The following is an 18,449-nucleotide window of genomic DNA, read 5'->3' on the forward strand; positions in this document are numbered from 1 at the left end:
AAGTGATTGCAAGGGAACTGCCTGGGCGGGAGGGTGGTGGGTTGCTACGAGGAGAAGCCACCCAGGAGGGTGCAAAAGCAGGCTCCCTGCTCCTTGCCCACCCAAGGCGTCCGCCCCGGACCACTGGCACTAACCTCAAGGCTGCAGACCTCCCCATGGCCGCGCGGCACAGCGAGATCTGCTCCACCGTGTTCTGCAGCGCCCGGCTCTTGGCGCGCTTGCCCTGGATGATCTGGTCTCGCTTCTCCTCCTCCTTGCACCTCTGGGTCTCCTTGAGCAGGGCCAGCCGCTCGCGCAGCTCCACGACCGACATCTCCCCTTCCAGGCCATAGCCGGGGATCTGCAGGGTGGGCAGGGGAGGCCCCAGGCTGGGAACCAGGCCCAGGCCCAGCCTGCCTGGCCATCTCCAGGGCGCTGGCACCAGTACCAGCAGCCCTCCGGAGTGCCATAGGCCTGGCCTGGTGCCCAGGAGACCTCCTCCTATCTACTCAGTGGTGCCTGTATGACGTGTCCACCATCCAGCTTCTCCAGCCTGGGCCTGCTCTGCAGCCCTCGACCTCTGTGGGGACATCTCAGCTGGGTGCCCTGTAGGCCCCTCCGCTGTGGCAGGGCCCAAATGGAGCTCAGCACTGTCTCCCCAGCCAGGACCTGGGGGCCTGGGTAGAGAGTCCTTTGGACTCTGCTCACCCCCCAGGACCAGGCCTGCCCCCACGTCACCGCGCGCCAGCCTGGCCTCTCGTGGTTTTTCTCACACAGGCTTCCCGGCGCTGCTGTCCTTCTCTTAGCCTCCTGCTTGCCCAGCCTTGGGCCTTCGTGCACCTGCGCTCTCCCTACACTGCCCTTTCCACCCAGGCCTAGTGAGTTCCGGGAGCTCCCTCAACGCGCAGCTCCACGAAGGCTACCTTGCCCACCCCCAGGGGTGATGGAGGCCTCCCTGGCAGGACTGAGCATCTGGACCAGATCCAGGCCTCCAGCATGGCGGGCACGGGGGAGCTGGGCATGAGCGGATAGGTGGATCTCAGCCTGGGTCCAGACTGCCTTTGGCCTTGGTGGGAATTCTGGACACATCCTTCACGGCAATGCCAGGCCCAGTAAGACCTGGGGAAGCTCCCCGAGGTCGTCACATGGGCATGGGCTCCGGGGGCCACGTCCTCACCTGGGTCAGGTCCACCAGCTTGCCCTTGCGCGTGGGCTGAGTCTCCAGGGCTCGCAACTGGGAGATGAGCTCACAGCGCCGCCTCTGCTCCTCCTTGGCCACCTCTGCACTGCGCTGTAGCAGCTCCCGGCTCTCGTCTATCACCTCCTGAACTAAGGGCCAAGCAGGGGGTGCTGAGGGGGTCAGAGAGCAGCAGGGCCGGCACTGGGCACGGGTAGCTCCCCTGGGAGGGTACCGAGCACCCCCCACACACTGTACCCATCTGCCGTCGGCCCTTCAGGAGCTTTGTCTGCGCCACCTTGACGTTCTTCTGCGTCTCCATCACCTGCTCCACCAGCTCCTTCATGGACTTTTCCTCTTGGAGGCGCCTCTCGGCACATTGCTGCATCAGCTCAGCTGTCTGGACAACCGGCCGCCACAGTCAGAGCCGCTGCCTTTGACCCTGGGCCCGCCCTAGCCCCGGGAGCAGCCTGAGGTCTGGACAGTGGACCCAGTCCCTGACCCTGAATCACCCTGGAACCTGGGTCTAAGCTCATCAGCGTCTGGAGGTGGGGCCTGCTGGGGAAGTCCCGCCTCACGTCCTCCCTTCCTCCACTGTGGTCCTGGGGGTGTGAGCCCAGAACTACGCAGCCACCCCCCCAGATCTGACAATAAGCTGAGGAGTGCAGCCAACAGAGTCCTGGGGAAACCAAGTCAGAGCCACTGGGTTTGCCCTGAAGCCCACCCGCTGCTGACTCCACTTGAGAGAGGAGGGCACTGCTTGCTTTGCAGCCACGTGGAGCCGGCTGTCCGGATTCTGCCCAGGTCTGTGCAGAGGACACGCCAGCCCCCGGGAAGCCCCAGGCTCCCCATCACATGCGCCCCCGGGCATGTCCTGACGGTCACCCCACACTCTTCTTTCTGGAGGAGTCTGAGAAATGCGCAGCTCTAAACCGCGGGGCGTGGCGTTGCCACTTTGAACCGCGCACAACAGGACTCGCCCCGTATCCTGGCTGTGGCTTCCCTCTTCTGCTCAGTATCTGGGGGTACTTTCCTCATCCACCTTTTCACCGGGAGTGCAGTTGGCTTATTCTCCTGGCTGTTTCAGGGAATATATAGCAACTCTTTGATACATTCTACCATTGACAGACATTCAGGTTGTTTCCAGTGTGGAGCTATTGTGAACAATTCAGAATATTATTTTCAGTCTTCAAGATACTACAAAGGACAGGGTGGGATGTATACCTCCTGTCACTGCCCAGCGCTGCCAGGGAGCCCCTGGGCTCCCAGTCCTGGAGGTCTTGGCAGCTGGGGGCTCACCTCCGACTGCATGGTATGTGCAGGGTCCATCTGTGGCAGCGTGGATGCCAGGCACGCTGGGCAGGAAGGAAGCCTTTCTTAAAGCACTTTGCCAGCACATATAAAAATGGCTTTTGACCATCCCTTTCTGTGCAGGTTCATTCCAGGTTCTAAGAAAAGGAACCACGGTTCTTGTAGAAATGGCCGTTTGAGGGCTGGGGCAGGGAAGATACAAGATGAGCCTGGAGCATTTTATGGCACCGTAAAGTAAGGAAGTGCTCAAAAAGCAAAAGGATGGTGGGAGGTATGGGGGCATGTCGAAGGGACACAGGAGCCAGCCTGAAAGGGGTCCCAGCGGCCAAAGCTGGCAACAAAATAAATCACGTTGTATTGGATTATAACACAAAGTATAAAATAAATATGCATGAGTCCACACTGATATAAATGAGTGGACTGATATATATAGATATATAAGCGAGTAAATGAGGGAGAAGAGACATGTCTTCTGTGCTGAAGAATCCATATAACCTACCCACCTCCTTGAGTGTGGGCCCTGCTTAGAGACCCCTTCCAAGGAGCGCAACGTGGAAAGGGGGAATGACCGCAGTGAGAAGCCAGGTGATCAAGTCCAACATCCTCAGTGATAAGTCTGCTGACGGCGGGCACCCTTGAAGGGATGGGATGAAAAGGCACGTGGCCCCTGTGGTCTTCCTCCTATACCCAGTCTGAGCATCTCAACAGACAGACGTTCTACAGGACACCTGACCAGCACGCCTCACCACTGCCAAGGGCGCCAAGGACAAGTAAAGCCTGAGACAATGTCATGGCCAAGACGAGTCTGGGACATCCTTGGATGGGATCTTGGACAGAAAAAGGACATAAGTAGGAAAAAAAAAATGCTGAAATCGAAATAGAGTGTGGAGTTTAGTTAAGTTACGTGCCCATATTGGTTTCTTGATTGTGACAAATATACCCTGGTGTAGTGGGTTGGTGCCCCCCCAGAATTCATGTCCACCTGGAACCTCAGAATGTGATCTTATTTCCAACTAGTTAAGGATCCAATAAGTAATGAGTTAAGGATCTTGGGATGAAACCATCCTGGATTTAGGGTGGGTCCTAAATCCAATGACAAGTGTCAGTATAAGAAGAGGAGAAGACCCAGAGAAACATGGAGAAGATGGCCTTGTGAAGGTGGAGACAGAGATAGGGTGAGGCTGCCACAGACCAAGGAATTCCTGGGGTCACCAGGAGCCGGAAGAGGCTTAGAGCAAGCCTTGCTTAGAGCAAGCAGGGCCCACCCAACACCTTGATCTTGGACTTGCGGCCTCCAGAACGGCAGCTAAAGCCCTCCAGTTTTCCGTGCTTTGTTGTGACAGTGCAAGAAACCCCGTCGGCACGTGCTGACGTAAGATGTGACCCGCAGGGGAGGCTGGGTGACAACAGGGGAACCCTCCATACTAGTTGCAACTTTTCTGTCACTGCTTAAAAAAAGTCCCAAAGTAAAACGTTTATTTTAAAAAGTACTTTCGAAAACGTTGTAATAAGTTCGAGAAATGCTTGTGTGGAAATATGAGGTGAGAAAAAGTAGGCTACCGAAACGTGGAGGAGTCTTACCCCAAGTAAGTAAACTACGTGCAAGGAAAGACACCTGGGCTCGGAGGAGAGGGAGCTGAGCCGAGTCCCCGGACCCCCGGCTGGTTGGGGAGGCACAGAGACAGCTGGCAGCCTGGTCCTGGGAGTGAGGAAGAGGGGCGACATCTCCTGGCTCGGAGCGAATCCCGCAGAACCCAGGAGACAGCGCAGGCCGTGGAGAAGGCCCCAGGATTCTAGCTCTGCCTCCGCCCCCGACCAGCTGTGTGACCTCGGGCAAATCACCCCCTCCCTGGCTCCAGTGTGTTTGCTGGTGAGTGGGGACGGCGGTGCCACCTCCCAAGCCACCCCCACACGGCGTCCCCATCAGTCGTGGCATCAGTGTCAGCACAGCATCAGGATTTGGCGGAGAGGAGGACGGAGCACTCAGAGATCGAAAGGAGGTGACAGAGCCGAATCTGTGGGCAGACAGAGGTGTTGGCGAGCTAGGGGTGTGGTCCCCTGGAGAGGCCTGCAGCAGGGCCGGGGCCACCAGGGTGGTGAGCGGCTCGCAGGGCAGCTGGCTGGCTGGAGTCCTGGGCTGACTCTTGGCTCTGTCTGCTCTGACATAAACCTTGGACCCGTGGTCCGGCCCAGAGTCCACTCAGGGGCCAGGCTGGCCTAATGCATCCTTGGGCCCTACGCTGGAAGCCCAGCTGGGTTTTCTGCACATCTCTCCACCCCTCCTGCAACTAACACCACCCAAACAAGGGCTGCTGGCTGACCTCGCGCCAAGCAAGGGCTTTCAGCTACCAGCACGGGGACACCTTTAAATTCAAGTGAACACAGAACACACCAGACAGCACTGATGGAACAAAGCCAAATAGAAAAATGCTCCAAGGGCCTCCAAACTAAATCCATTGAATACTTCGGTAAAATATACTCTAAGAATGGTCACCCATGACAACCAGAGTGTGAAATGTTATTCACCCAGTGGATTTTGTGCTAATATTGGTACTGCTACTCCGGATTAACTTCACTGTGATGACGGATTAAATAAAAAAAACAAAGCAGGAATTATGTGAACTTTATCCATTTTTTTTCCAATATAGCTACTTATTTCTATGGTTCATCAAATTATTTTAAAAGGGGGATAAAATTGGGAATTCCCTGGTGGTCCAGTGGTTAGGACTCGGCGCTTTCACTGCTGAGGGCCCAGGTTCAATCCCTGGTTGAGGAACTGAGATCCAGCAAGCCACGTAGCACAGCCAAAAAAATAAATAAATAAAGGGAGATGAAATTAAGTGAAGAAAATATATTCAAATTATTTTTGATGAAACAGTGTCAGAGCTACACTCATGACCTTACAAATATATCCTTTTCAGCCCTGTTGCTAGAGCACCTTAATACTGGTCACCACGGAAACACCAGGAAAGCTCCCCCCACCCAGCCCCCAGCTATGGAAATCAACACTGGGTTCTGTGGTGAGGGCCAGGGCCTCGGGGGGAATAACTGAATCTATATCTCAAGAAGAGAAAATTCGGGTGGGCCCAAAACATCCTACTTCTCAGAAGAAAGGATGCGTCCAGGCTCTAGAGGGACGCTGAGAGCACAGAGGAGGCGAGGACGGGGCTCCGCGGTCCAGGCTGTGGCAACGGAGCCTCCGGTGGAGACAAAGTCCCATTAAGACACGGAGGCTGGGGACTTCCCTGGCGGTCCAGTGGCTAAGACTCTGCGCTCCCAAAGCAGGGGGCCCGGGTTCAATCCCTGGTCTGGGAGCTAGATCCCGCATGCACGCCACCGCAACTAAAGATCCTGCATGCCGCAAGGAAGACCTGGCGCAGCTAAATAAATTAATACTAAAAAAAAAAAAAAAAAAAGACACGGAGGCTGTAAAAGTCACCAGTCCAGCATGAATGGCACACGAAAACAATACAATTCCTTTTGTCTTCAAATGTTTAGTGCCGTCTACTCAGGTTACTTTGTTCATAAAACACACTGATCATCTACATGCGTGCACCTGGACGGTCCAGGTCGGGGAGAGAAGCCTCTGGACCTGTGCGGGACGGTCCAGCCAGAGTCGGCCGGGCTTTGGGGAACACGGCTCGGGGCTCGGGGAGCTGCCCTGATGATGAGGCGAGGCCGAGGGTGCCTGGGGGGAGCACCCAGTCGTGGCTGGGCCGCCAGCCCTCACAGGGTGCCCTCTCCCATGCTGTTCCCTGGAGGCCCACGACTCCTGTGCTTCTGACGGGAGGCCTCTGGCTCACGAGACCCCCGGGGTCGGGAGGGACGGAGCTGGACCTCACCAAGCCGCCATCGAGCCATGGGAGGGGGTGCCGGCCTGTGCGGGCTGGAGCCCCTCCTGCTGACCTGGCGTCAGGACAGGCCGATGAGGGGAGGCGCCGTAGGGGCAGGCTGTTCTGTCCTTGCTGTCGCAAGAAGAGCCCCATTCCAGGAATACTGAGAGAGCCCCAAGGAGTAGAAGGTAGGGGCTCCAAATGCCTTCCGGCCCCCGGGGAAAAGCCTGCGGGAGGGGGGCCCTCCCTCCCTCCCCCCACCGCGGCTCTCCTCCCTGGCAGAGCTGCTCCTTCTGCACCTCGGCTGGGTCACCTGAACACAGTCCCTCCGCCCAGCGAGACCGCCTGTCAGGCCGCAGCTTCTAGTCCGAGCCCTGGCCTCCAGCACCCACCCCCCTGATGGGGTCCTCGCCCCTCCAGGTGGACCTCTGAAGGTGACTCCAGGTGGCTTCTTCCGGGATCCTCTCAGGGTCTCTGGTCAAGGGAAGCATATGGCTGCTTGACTACAGCCCACCTTTGCTCTCCACCCACTGCCTCCTGCCTCTGGACTTTTCCATGTGAGTCCGAGCACTTTCAAATTCCAGGGAAGCCGCACGGGATTCGTCGCAGGAAGGCAAGGATTGGTCAACATTAAGAAATCATTAATAGGAATGTTACTCGGCCATAAAAAGAAACAAAACTGAGTTATTTGTAGTGAGGTGGATGGACCTAGAGTCTGTCATACAGAATGAAGTAAGTCAGAAAGAGGAAAACAAATACCATATGCTAACACATATATATGGAATCTAAAAAAAAAATAAAATAAAATGGTTCTGAAGAACCTAAGGGCAGGACAGGAATAAAGACGCAGACGTAGAGAATGGACTTGAGGACACGGGGAGGGGGAAGGGTAAGCTGGGACGAAGTGAGAGAGTGGCATGGACATATACACACTACCAAATGTAAAATAGATAGCTAGTGGGAAGCAGCCGCATAGCACAGGGAGATCAGCTCAGTGCTTTGTGACCACCTAGAGGGGTGGGATAGGGAGGGTGGGAGGGAGACGTAAGAGGGAGGGGATATGGAGGTATATGTATATGTATAGCTGATTCACTTTGTTATAAAGCAGAAACTAACACACCATTGTAAAGCAATTATACTCCAATAAAGATGTTTTTTAAAAAAAAGATGATTAATATAACTCACTGTATTAGTAGAGCTAAGGAGAAAAATAATATGATTATCTCCACAGATGCTGCAAAAGCCTTTATCAGAATCAACACCTGGGACTTCCACTTCTGGGAAGATGGAGTAGGGGTGCTTTTCCCTATTCCTCCCACTAGGCACAACTAAAACCCCTGAATATAAATTACTAAACACACAGAAGAAGGCTATGAAAGGTGGAGGGAAGAAGGCAGACTGGCTGGGACCGTGGGACCTGAAGAATGGCGCAGTGGCGGGGGGGGGGGTGTCCCTGGGTCTTCTTTTACCTCGTGTGTCCCAGGCTGGGTGCCAGAGGACCCAGAAATGCCATAGGTGCACACAAAAAAGCCCAACCAAAGCCTGCCAAGGGACCAGGAAAGGAGCCGCCTACAGACACAGAAAACTGTGCGACACAACCTGTGCTCCAACCAGACATCACAGGCAAAACCTGAGCAAAGGCTGAGTGGGCGCAAGACTTCTGCCCTCCCCAGATCTTGGGGAGGTGGCACAGAGGAGCTTGAGCTGGGACCTACCCCCGGGTGTCAGTGGTGTCAGAGGAGAGCTCATGGCAACCTGGTGTCCACCCCCACCCACGGGAACAAGGGTCCCTCCCCATCCCCACTGAGGTGGTGTCAGAGGAGGCTTAGTGCAGAGTGAAGACATTCACCTCCATGCTTGCCACATGACAGTGGAGGCCACGTGGGGGGCAGTTATAAGGTACTCCTCCCACTCCCAGTCAGGGAGGTATTGATGGAGGTCTAGCTGGAGCCCTTACCCACAAATCCTCAGGGGCCCCCTCTCAGGGGTCAACAGAGGCCACGTGGGGATGGTGGGTTGCTAAGCCCACCTGGCAGTAATGTGGCGGTGCCCCCCTTCCCCTGCCAGAGCGGCGTCAGAGAGAGGCTGCTCAGACAGAAGGCTTAAATAAGATCCAGAGTCCTGTAACACAATACCCAGAATGTCCAGGTTTCAGTGGAAAATCACTTATCATACCAAAAGCCAGGATGATCTCCAACTGAAAGAAGACACAATCAGTAGATGCTAGAACAGAGATCACAGATGTTAGATTTGACAATGATTTTTAAAGAAGCCCTCATAAAAATGCAACAAGCAATTACGAAGAAATCTCAACAAATTTAAAATAAATAGAGCAGAGTATGTTCAACAACCACAATGGAATCAACTAGAAATCAATGATCAAAGATAACAGGAAAATCTCCAAATGCTTGGAAACTAAACAACATACTTCTAAATAATCCATGGGTCAAAGAGAAAATCTCAAGTGAAATGAAAAAGTACATTGAACTGCATGAAAATGAAATACAACATATCAAAATTTGTGGACACAGCTAAAGCAACAAATAAAGGGAAATGCAACTGAGTGCTTACAATAGAAAAGCAGAAAAGTCTCATGTCAGTAATCTAAATCCCATCTCAAGAACCTAGAAAAAGAAGAACAGAATAAACTCAAAGCAAGCAGAAGGAAGGAAATAATAAAGAGCAGAAATCAATAACATTGAAAAACAATAGAGAAAAATCAATGAAACAAGAAGCTGGTTTTTTGAAAAGATCAATGAAATTGACAAATCTCTAGCAATTCTAATAGAAAAAAATGAAAAAACATAAATCACCAATATTCAAGAATGAAACACTTTAGACCCTACAGACATAAAAAAGGATGGTAGGGCTTCCCTGGTGGCACAGTGGTTAAGAATCCGCCTGCCAATGCAGGGGACACAGGTTCGAGCCCTGGTCTGGGAAGAGCCCACATGCCGCGTTGCAACTAAGCCCGCGAGCCACAACTACTGAAGCCGGCGCACCTACAGCCCATGCTCCGCAACAAGAGAAGCCACTGCAATGAGAAGCCCGTGCACCGCAACGAAGAGTAGCCCTTGCTCACCACAACTAGAGAAAGCCCATGCGCAGCAACGAAGACCCAACGCAGATAAAAATAAATAAAAAATAAATTAATTAATTTAAACAAATTAAAAAATAAAAAAGGATGGTAATAGAATATTACAAACAACTCTACATACATGAATTTGGAAACTTAGTGAAATGGACCAGTTCCTCAAAAAACACAAACTACTACAACTTACCCAATATGAAACAGATAATTTGAATAGCCCCGTAACTTGTAAGGAAGTTGAATTTCTAATTTAGAAAAGTCAAAAAAGAAACCTCTAAGCCTAGATGATTTCACTAGAGAATCCTACCAAACGTTCAAAGAATTAATACCAATTCTACACAATCTTTCCTAGAAAATAAGAGGAGGAAATGTTTCCAAATTCATTTTATGAAGCTAGGATTACCTGATACCAAAACCAGACAAAAGACATTACAAAAAAGAAAACTACAGACTAACACCCCTTATGAAACTATATGCAAGAACAACTTTAACAAAATCAAAATAGTAGCAAATAGAATTCAACATCAATAAAAAGAATTATACACCATAATCAAGTGGGGATGCAAAGCTGATTCAGTATGTGAAATTCAGTCAGTGTAATCCACCATATTAACAGGCTAAAGAAGAAAAATCACATGACCGTATCAGTTGATACAGAGAAGCATGTGGCAGAATTTCCTGATAAAAACTTTCAGAATAATAGGAATGGGGGGAACTTCATCAACTTCATAAAGAGCACATCTACAGAAAAACCTACATCTAACATTACACTTAATGGTGAAAGGCTGATTTCCGCCAAGATGGTGAACTAGGCACAAATGTTCTAGCCAGTGCAATAGGCAGAAGAGGAAATAAATAGGCAGATCAGAAAGGAAGAGATAAAACTGTTCTTATTTACAGATGACATGATTGCCTACGGAGAAAACCCCAAGGAATCTACAACAAAATTCCTTGTTTGTCCTAGAAAACTAATAAGGGAGTTCAGCAAGGTCACAGGACACAAGAACAACACACAAAACCAATTGCATTTTTACATACTAGGATTGAACACATGGCCACCAAAATTAAAAATACAGCACCATTTACAACCACTCGAAAATAATAAAAGAAATACTTAGGTGCAAATCTAACAAAACTTGTATAGGACTTGCATACAGAAACCTAAATAACCAGATGAAGGAAATAAAAGATTTAAATAAATGGAGAGACATAGCGCATTCATGGATTGGAAGACTCGGCTGGATGGCCATCTGAAAACGATAAAAGTGGATCCAGACCTCACAGCGTGTACAAGAATAAACTTCAAGTAGATAGAGATCCAGATGTAAAAATGAAACCACACAAATACTAGAAGAAAACATGCGTGAATTCTTCTATAACATGGGTATGGGAAAAACCTTCCTAATTATTCAAAATCCAGATACAAAGAAAAAAAAGATTGATAAGTTTGATGACATAAAATTACATTTACATGGCAAAAATACATCATTTACGCACAGCCAAATGAGTACTTGGGACAAAATATCTGTAACAACATACTATAGTTAAAGGGTTACTTTCCCTAATATATAAAGAACTCTATAATAAAGTCAAGGAAATGAAGGTTAACAGCTCAACAGAAGATGGACATGGTCAACTAATCTTTGACCAAGGCACCAAGAAAACTCAATGGGGAAAGGATAGTCTCTTCAATAAATGTTGTTGGAAGAGCCAGATATACAGACCCAAAAGAATGAAACTGAGCCCCTATCTTACACCACACACAAGAATCAACTCAAATGGATCAAAGGCTTAAATGTAAGACCCGAGACCATAAGACTCCTAGAAGAAAACATAGGGGAAGAGCTGCTTGGCCTTGGTCTTGGCGATTATTTATTTACTTTTGATTTGATACCAAAAGCACAAGCAACAAAAGCAAAAATACACAAGTGGGACTACACAAATGAAAAAGTTTCCGCATAGCAAAGGAAACAATCAACAAAATAAAAAGGCAACCTATGGAATGGGAGAAAATATTTGTAAATCATATATCCAATAACGGGTTAATGTCCGAAATATATAAGGTACTCACACAACTCAATAGCAAAATAAAGTAACCTGATTTTAAAAATGGGCAAAGAAAAAAAAAAAAAATGGGCAAAGGACATGAACAAACATTTTTCCAAAGAAGACATACAAACGGACAACAGGTATACGAAAAGATGCTTCACATCACTAATCATCGGGGAAATGCAAATCAAAGTGACAATGAGATATCATCTCATACCTGTTAGGATGGCTAGCATAAAAAGTCAAAAGATAGCAAATGTTGGCAAAGATATGGAGAAAAGGGACCCTGTGCACTGTCGGCGGGAATGTAAATTGGGGCAGCCACTATGGAAACCAGTATGGAGGTTCCTCAAAACATAAAAAATGGAACTTCCGTATGACCCAGTAATCCCACTTCTGGAGGTACATCTGAAGGAAATGAAATCACTATGTTGAAGAGACATCTGCATTCCTATGTTCACTGCAGCATTATTCATGGTAGCCAAGATACGGAAACAACCTAAGTGTCCATCGATAGATGAATGGATCAAGAAAATGTGGTATACGTACATAATGGAATATTATTCCGCCTTAAAAAAGAAGGAAATCCTGCCATTTGTTGCAACACATATGAACCCGGAGGACATTATGCTGAGTGAAATAAGCCAGACGCAAAAAGACAAATACTGTCTCATCTCACTTCTGTGGGACTCTAAAAACGCTGAACTCATAGTAACAAAGAGTAGAATGGTAGTTACCAGGGGCTTGGGGGTGAGGGGAATGGGGAGATGTTGGTCAAAAGGTAAAAACTTTTAGTTAGACGATGAATAAGCTTTAGGGACCTAACGTACAGCATGGTGACTAGAGTTAACGATAATGTTTTGTACACTTTAAATTTGCTAAGACAGTAGATAGTGTTCTCACCACATGCACAAAAAAGTAACTATGAGTTAATTAGCTTGATTGTGGCGATCATTCCACGATGTATATGTATATCAAAATATCATATTATACACCTTAAATATATACAAATTTTACTTGTCTATGATACCCCAATAAAACTGGAAAAAAAAAAGAAAATGACAAAAGACATGAACAGACAGTTCACAGAAAAAGACACAGAAGTGGTTCTTATATGAAAACATCCTCAAATTGACATTTCATAGATGCAATGCAAACCAGAGCTATACTGAGATACTATTTCTCACCTCTGAGACTGGCAAAAATTCCTGAATTCAGTACAGTAACCTCTGTGGGTGGGTCAGGGGGATCGGGCCCCTTCCCCCGGTGCTGGGGCCTTGAAGTTCCTGCCCAGGGAAGGTGATGTGGCATCTCTAATAAGACCCCAAAACCCCCAACAAAAACAGCCACAAGAACAAGACAGAACCTCCACATCTGCTACTCTGATGGAGCAGTCCCTCCTCTAGCAGCGGACCTCGAAAAGCCACCTCCACAAAGAGGAAAAACTTGCACAACATTTTTCATTGCCGGTAAAGCAGGCTGGGACATTTTATGTAAGAAAAGGGGAAACAAGAAGTGTGTATATTTGCTTGGAAGGAAAGACAGAAATTCATGCAAATAAGGACCTGGGGTGGAGGTGGAAATGGGCTCTAAGTTACAGACTTACAAGAAGTGAGACTTCTCTGAGGCTATGTGTCATATTGTTTTGACTTTGTATTTTTAAGAAGTGAGCTAAAAAGGAAGGAAAACCAACCCTAACACGAAGAGCAGATACAGACGCGTCCGCCGGGAGAAGTAATTCGCGTGAACCTGGGGCACATCTGCCGACTGGCGGCCCTCAGTGGCACACGTCTAAGGAGAGGGGGCCACGGCTGGGCCTCTGGGCCCTGCAGGCTCCTGCCTCATCCGGGCCACCGCCAGGCCCGCTGGAAGGGACACGGGCAGGAGGGCCCCGGCCAGGACGTCCGTCCTAGGAGGAGGAAAAGCAGGACTGACGTCCAGAGCATCCAGAGTGGAAACGTGGGTGTCCACAGACCCTCTCGCATCTTATGCAAACATGCTGGCCTTCCGGAAGTTTCTGGCAGACCTCAGGCCCTCCCTCACACGTGGATGTGCGGACCAACTGACCGTGCTAGTGGGGGCGGGGGGCGGTCTGGACCAGAAGTGCTGGCCAGACAGTCCACGCAGGCCAGCTGACCCCAGATGCTTCCAGAAGCCCCGCCTGGTGAGGTGGGGCCCGAGGAAGCACCTCCACTCCGTGGGTTTTAGGAGGAGATGCCTGGGGGCGGCGACCGCAGGCACAGCCAGGCCCGCCGCCAGCCCAGGCCCCAGCCGCCCCGGCCTGCCCGTCACCTCCTCCTTCTTCTGGTCGGCCTTCTGCTTCTTCTCCTGCACCGCCTGCTGCCGCGCCAGGACGGCCTCCTCGTGGCTGAGCTTCCCCCGCAGCCTCCGGCACTCGCCTGTGGCCAGCTGCTCCTCCCGGTCCTTTGCCTGCATCTTCCTCTGCCACCTGAGGAACTCGGAGAGGTCCCCGGCCCCGTCCACGAGCTTATCCACCCTGGGGAGAGAAGGCAAGAGGCGGGGCTGGGGGTCTCCTGTGGTGGGGCTGCATGGGCCACCAGGAGGCCACAGTCCCCCTGGGGGCAGTGGCCTTCACAGGCGTGGGCCGCCCTCTACCAGCACCAGTCACCCGCTCCACGCCCTGTCCACCCGTCCCGGTCCTGTGCGTCCGCCCTCCAGCCACATCTCCACCCCCATCCACTCGTTTGTGGCCCACCCGTCTGTCCATCCGCCACCCCTGCCCACCTGTGTGTCTGTCCATCCTCTCATCCATCTGGTCAGCCACCCAAGCTCCCACCCACAGCCCAACTCTTGGGGTAAGTGCGGGGGTCTGCAGCCCTGGTGGTGGGGGAGGGAGCACCAGAAAGGGCTCCCAGGAGGAGGTGACCCCTCAGGGAGCTTCGGGGTGGGCCAGGCTTCTGCTCAGCCTCCTCCTACCCAGTCCATCTCCCTCACTGAGTGCAGCTTATCTCCCTAGGATGCAGCTGTGACCCTGACACTGGCCTGCTTGGGTCCCACCCCACCCCCACCAAAGCCGCCTCTGCGGGACTGCAGTGGCCAGGCGCCGCCCCCTCTTGAGCTCCCGGAGGGGAGGGGAGGCCAAGGAGCTGCCACCCACCTCTGCAGCTCTCTCTCCACCTGCCGCTGGTATAAGGCCCCTTCTCGCAGGATGGCAGCAGCGTTCAGCTTGACCGGGGAGGCGTCGTTGGGCTGCAGGAGAGAGTAGGGCCGGCTGTGACGGCGGAGGGGAGCCTCGGAGCAGCAAGTGCCCCTCTGCCCTCCTGCCCTCCACACCTGCCCCCTCCCCGGCGCTTCCTTCTGCCTCAAGGGCGGGGCTGTCCTCTGGGGAACAGGCCCGGAGGTGGGTCCCCAGGGGGAGGGGCCTGGAGCCATTGCCCCGAGCCCACCCTGACGACGGTCAGGAGCACCGCTCACCCTGTAGAAGGTCAGTTTCGGAGCCTTGACGATTCGGGGTGGAAATCGGAGCCGCAGCTTCTTCTTGGAGTCCTGTGGGGGTCAGGGCCTGGCACCTGTGCCCACAAGGTGCCCCCAAACACACCCCGGCTGAGCGGGGGGCCCTGCACCCCTGGGAGGCCTGGCCCACTCCCCTCTGTCCTAACTCCAGCTGCCCATCCATGCGTTCCAGCCCAGCCCACCCCCTGCACTGGGTCCCCCGCAGCACCTCTGCCCTCCAAGGCTGTCCAACCACCCAGGCAGGGGCAGGGAAGGTGCAGAGCCTGCCGGGCTGGGGACCGCAGTTCCTAGTCGGGGGGCTGGAGCCTCTGGGCTCGGGGGCCTTCTCCTCCACTGCCCCCGGGGCCGGCCCCCAGAACCTTTCCTGGGCTGCTCCCCGCCCAGCCCGCCGCTGCTCTGCAGACACCCTCAGGGTGGGCACCACACCCACGGTGGGCGAGCAGCGGGTAGAGCTCCCCACCGCAGGACCTCAGCCCTCACACCGCGGGGCCTGCTGCTACTCTGTGGGGTGCCCACTCTCCTGGGCTGCCCCAACTGCTTGGGGGGCTCACCTCGGCCGCCCAGGCGGGTCCAGGGCGGGGGGGCCGGGCCAGCTCCTCCTGAGCGAGCGCCACTCAGCATCCACCCAGAATGGGCCCTCCCTGTCCTGCTCCCTGACTTTCTTTATTGACAAACACACCCCGGGGTTTTCCTTACAGAAATACCAAGCGCTCAGTATGGAAAATCTGGAGACACCCAGGGAAGGAGCCGATGCACCTGCCCGCTCGGGCCGCGCTCAGCCTGGCGGCGCGGGGCCCCGCCCCTCCGTGGCCCTCCAAGTGTGGCCGCTGCCGTGGCATGGGGAGGGACGTGTCTACGACGTGAGGGGAGGCCGCCGGGAAGACCGGCCAGGCTGTGGGTGTGCTGGCGTTACCTCCACTGGGGGCTCCCCGCGGGACCTGGGCCCCGCGCACCGCATCTCCTCAACGCTGGCCCGTAGCAGGAGCTCCTGCGCGCAGAGACAGCCGCTCCAGCCCGCCGGCCACCACGGGTGTCCCGGGCCGCAAAGGCACGGGCCAGCTCCCCGCTCCTCCCCGTCCTCCGCAGCTGCCTTTCGCCCCTGACGCCCACACCGGGGTCTCCGTGTACAGGGGGCCCACCTCGGCCTTCCGGCGATTGTATCTCTTGGTCATCTCCAGGAGCCGCTGCTCCTTGGGCGGCCGGTAGGTGCTCCTGGGGACCTGGTGGCGTGGTGGAAGGAAGGGCCCATGGTGAGCCGCGGCACTTTGGAGGGGTGAGTAGAAGTGCCCGCTAGATGTGGGTGAAGGAAGGTGCCAGGGCCAGGAGGGTGGACGGTGGTGCCCCCGCCAGGAGGAGCAGGGCTGAAAGGGAAGCCACTGAGCTCTCACTGGGACCCGCTGGGTGCTGGTGGCCACCCGCGGAGGAGAGGGGGGGACGTCACGCCAGCAGCAAGAAGGAAGGTGGCCAGGCCCAGGGCCCAGGCCCAGCAGACGCTGGAGGGACAGGCAGAGGATGACTGGCCGTCAGGGGGTGGAGGAGGAGCGGCTGGGGGGACACGTAGGGCTGAGAGTGTCACGGACCCCAGAAAAGTGAGCTGCCCGTGAAGGGGAGTGGCTGCAGCAGTAACACTGAGACAGCAGGGGGCCTCCTGGAGGGGAGCAGTGTCCACAGCGTGGGTGGGGCAGAGCCGCCTGGAAACCCCTGAACTCCAGACTCCTAACTCCGTGTCCCCTCCCCTGCACATCTAATGTTCGTAGGAAACTCACCATGTCCAAAGCTGAAACCCTCTCTGCCCCAAAACCCTCCCCTCCCCCAGCCTTGCTGACCCTGACTGCTGTCCATCCCTGGCCCACATCGAGGCCTTGGGGTCCTCCTTGGTGCCCTCCTCAACCCCTCTTGGTCTCTCACAGCCACGTTCACCTCAAAAACTGCCCACCTGCTTCAAGGCCACCCCTCACCTCCCTCCTCTGCCACCACAGCCAGAGGGACCCTGTGAGCCCATATCCTGTGCCTCTGACCCCTGAACACCTCCCCTCCCATCCCCTCCTTCCCTTCCTGGCTGCCCCCTAACCCTTGGGGGAGGGATGGCACTGACCCAGGGCCTTTGCACAGGCTTTGCTCTGTCTGATATGTTCTTCCCCCAGACAAACCCATGGCTCATTTGCTCACTTCTCATTCTTTACCCCATGGTGCTTCTCAGGAGGGCTTTCCTGGCCGTGCCATCCAGAACTCCATGCAGCCCCTCCAACACTCCTTATCCTCTTTCCCTGAAGTATATTTTCTCCTCAGCATTTTTCACCAACTAACACACCTTACATTTTACTTATCCTGTTTTTTCACTGGAACACATGCTCCATGAAGGCATAGTGCCTGGCACATACTGGGCATTCCATACACGTTTGTTGAATGAGTGAACTGGAAAGAGCCCTCAACCCAGGAGGCGAAGAGGGTCCTGGGCATGGAGCAGGGCAGGGAGTGTGGAGGGAACAAGCTTATGGTTCCAGCACAGACATCTGTGGACCCCAGGGAAGGAGACGGTCCACCAATATCTCACAGCTCATGCAGCTAAGGAGCAGGGCAGGGGATGGGAAGGGGCCAGGCAGAGAGGGAGAGAGATGCAGGTGGTAGAATGACATGAGATAAACACGCTTAGACCAGAGGAGCTGGGGTCAGAAACGCTGAGGCTCCTACAGATTGGGTAACTGTGGGGTTGCTCAGCAACAAGGCCCATCCGTCATCCTTCTGTCCATCTGCCCATCCGTCCATCCATGTGATCATCCATTCACTCACCTACCCACCGTCCATCCATCATTCACCCACCTACCCACCCAACCACCCACTCATCCACCGTCCACCCATAAACCCATCTACACATCCATCTCTTCATCCATCCATCATCCATTCATCCATCCATTTGTCCACCCATCCACTCATGCATTCTCCCACCTACCCACCCATCCACACATCCATCCATCCATCCATCCGACAGATATTTTCCAAGGGTCTGCTCTGAGCCAGGACTGTGCTAGGCATTGGGGATATGGGAAAAATAAGATGGATGAGGTCTGATAAAAGAGACAGATAATAAATGACCCACAAATTACTAAACAACTCTAAAATCTAATTGATGCCATGAAGAAAAGGATCTGGGTCAATGAGAAGGAAATTAAGAGAGACCTGATAGGCGAGGGGTTCATGGAAGGCCTCTCTGGGCAGAGAATGTAACGAGACCTGGCAGGTGGTGGGAGTGGTCTGGGACCTCGGGACCTTCCGGCACTACCCCCTTACCCTCCATATAGTGCTTAGTTCTTCTGGGGAACCAGATTGGTTCTGGGAAGATGAGTCCATCCCAGATGCTCAGCGTAGAGCCCATGACCGGTCAGAACGTTACACTCCCAGTCATGGTGATCAGTTCAAGGGTAGACATGCAACCTAAGTTGGTCTCATCATACTTTCACAGAATTCTGGGCCCTACATGTCCTCTCATGCCCTGGATGATGCAGTGTGGGTGTGAGGCCTGGATGTTTTGCTACAA

At 53.1% G+C, this 18,449-nt stretch overlaps 1 protein-coding gene across 1 annotated transcript in view; it reads right to left on the reverse strand.

The window, feature by feature from the left end:
* The window catches only part of CFAP99 (cilia and flagella associated protein 99), a 43,054-nt gene that overhangs the window by 1,260 nt on the left and 23,345 nt on the right, over window positions 1-18,449 (reverse strand). Inside the window, exons 7-14 of the mRNA XM_036853430.1 lie at window positions 16,054-16,134; window positions 15,828-15,902; window positions 14,876-14,947; window positions 14,559-14,650; window positions 13,733-13,937; window positions 1,415-1,556; window positions 1,157-1,308; window positions 135-340 (exon numbers count right to left, since the gene is read on the reverse strand). Of these exons, the coding sequence (XP_036709325.1) occupies window positions 135-340; window positions 1,157-1,308; window positions 1,415-1,556; window positions 13,733-13,937; window positions 14,559-14,650; window positions 14,876-14,947; window positions 15,828-15,902; window positions 16,054-16,134 (1,025 nt within the window). The remainder of the gene's footprint in view (window positions 1-134; window positions 341-1,156; window positions 1,309-1,414; window positions 1,557-13,732; window positions 13,938-14,558; window positions 14,651-14,875; window positions 14,948-15,827; window positions 15,903-16,053; window positions 16,135-18,449) is intronic.

This window comes from Balaenoptera musculus, chromosome 5 (genome assembly GCF_009873245.2).
Source record: "Balaenoptera musculus isolate JJ_BM4_2016_0621 chromosome 5, mBalMus1.pri.v3, whole genome shotgun sequence".
Taxonomy (NCBI): domain Eukaryota; kingdom Metazoa; phylum Chordata; class Mammalia; order Artiodactyla; family Balaenopteridae; genus Balaenoptera; species Balaenoptera musculus.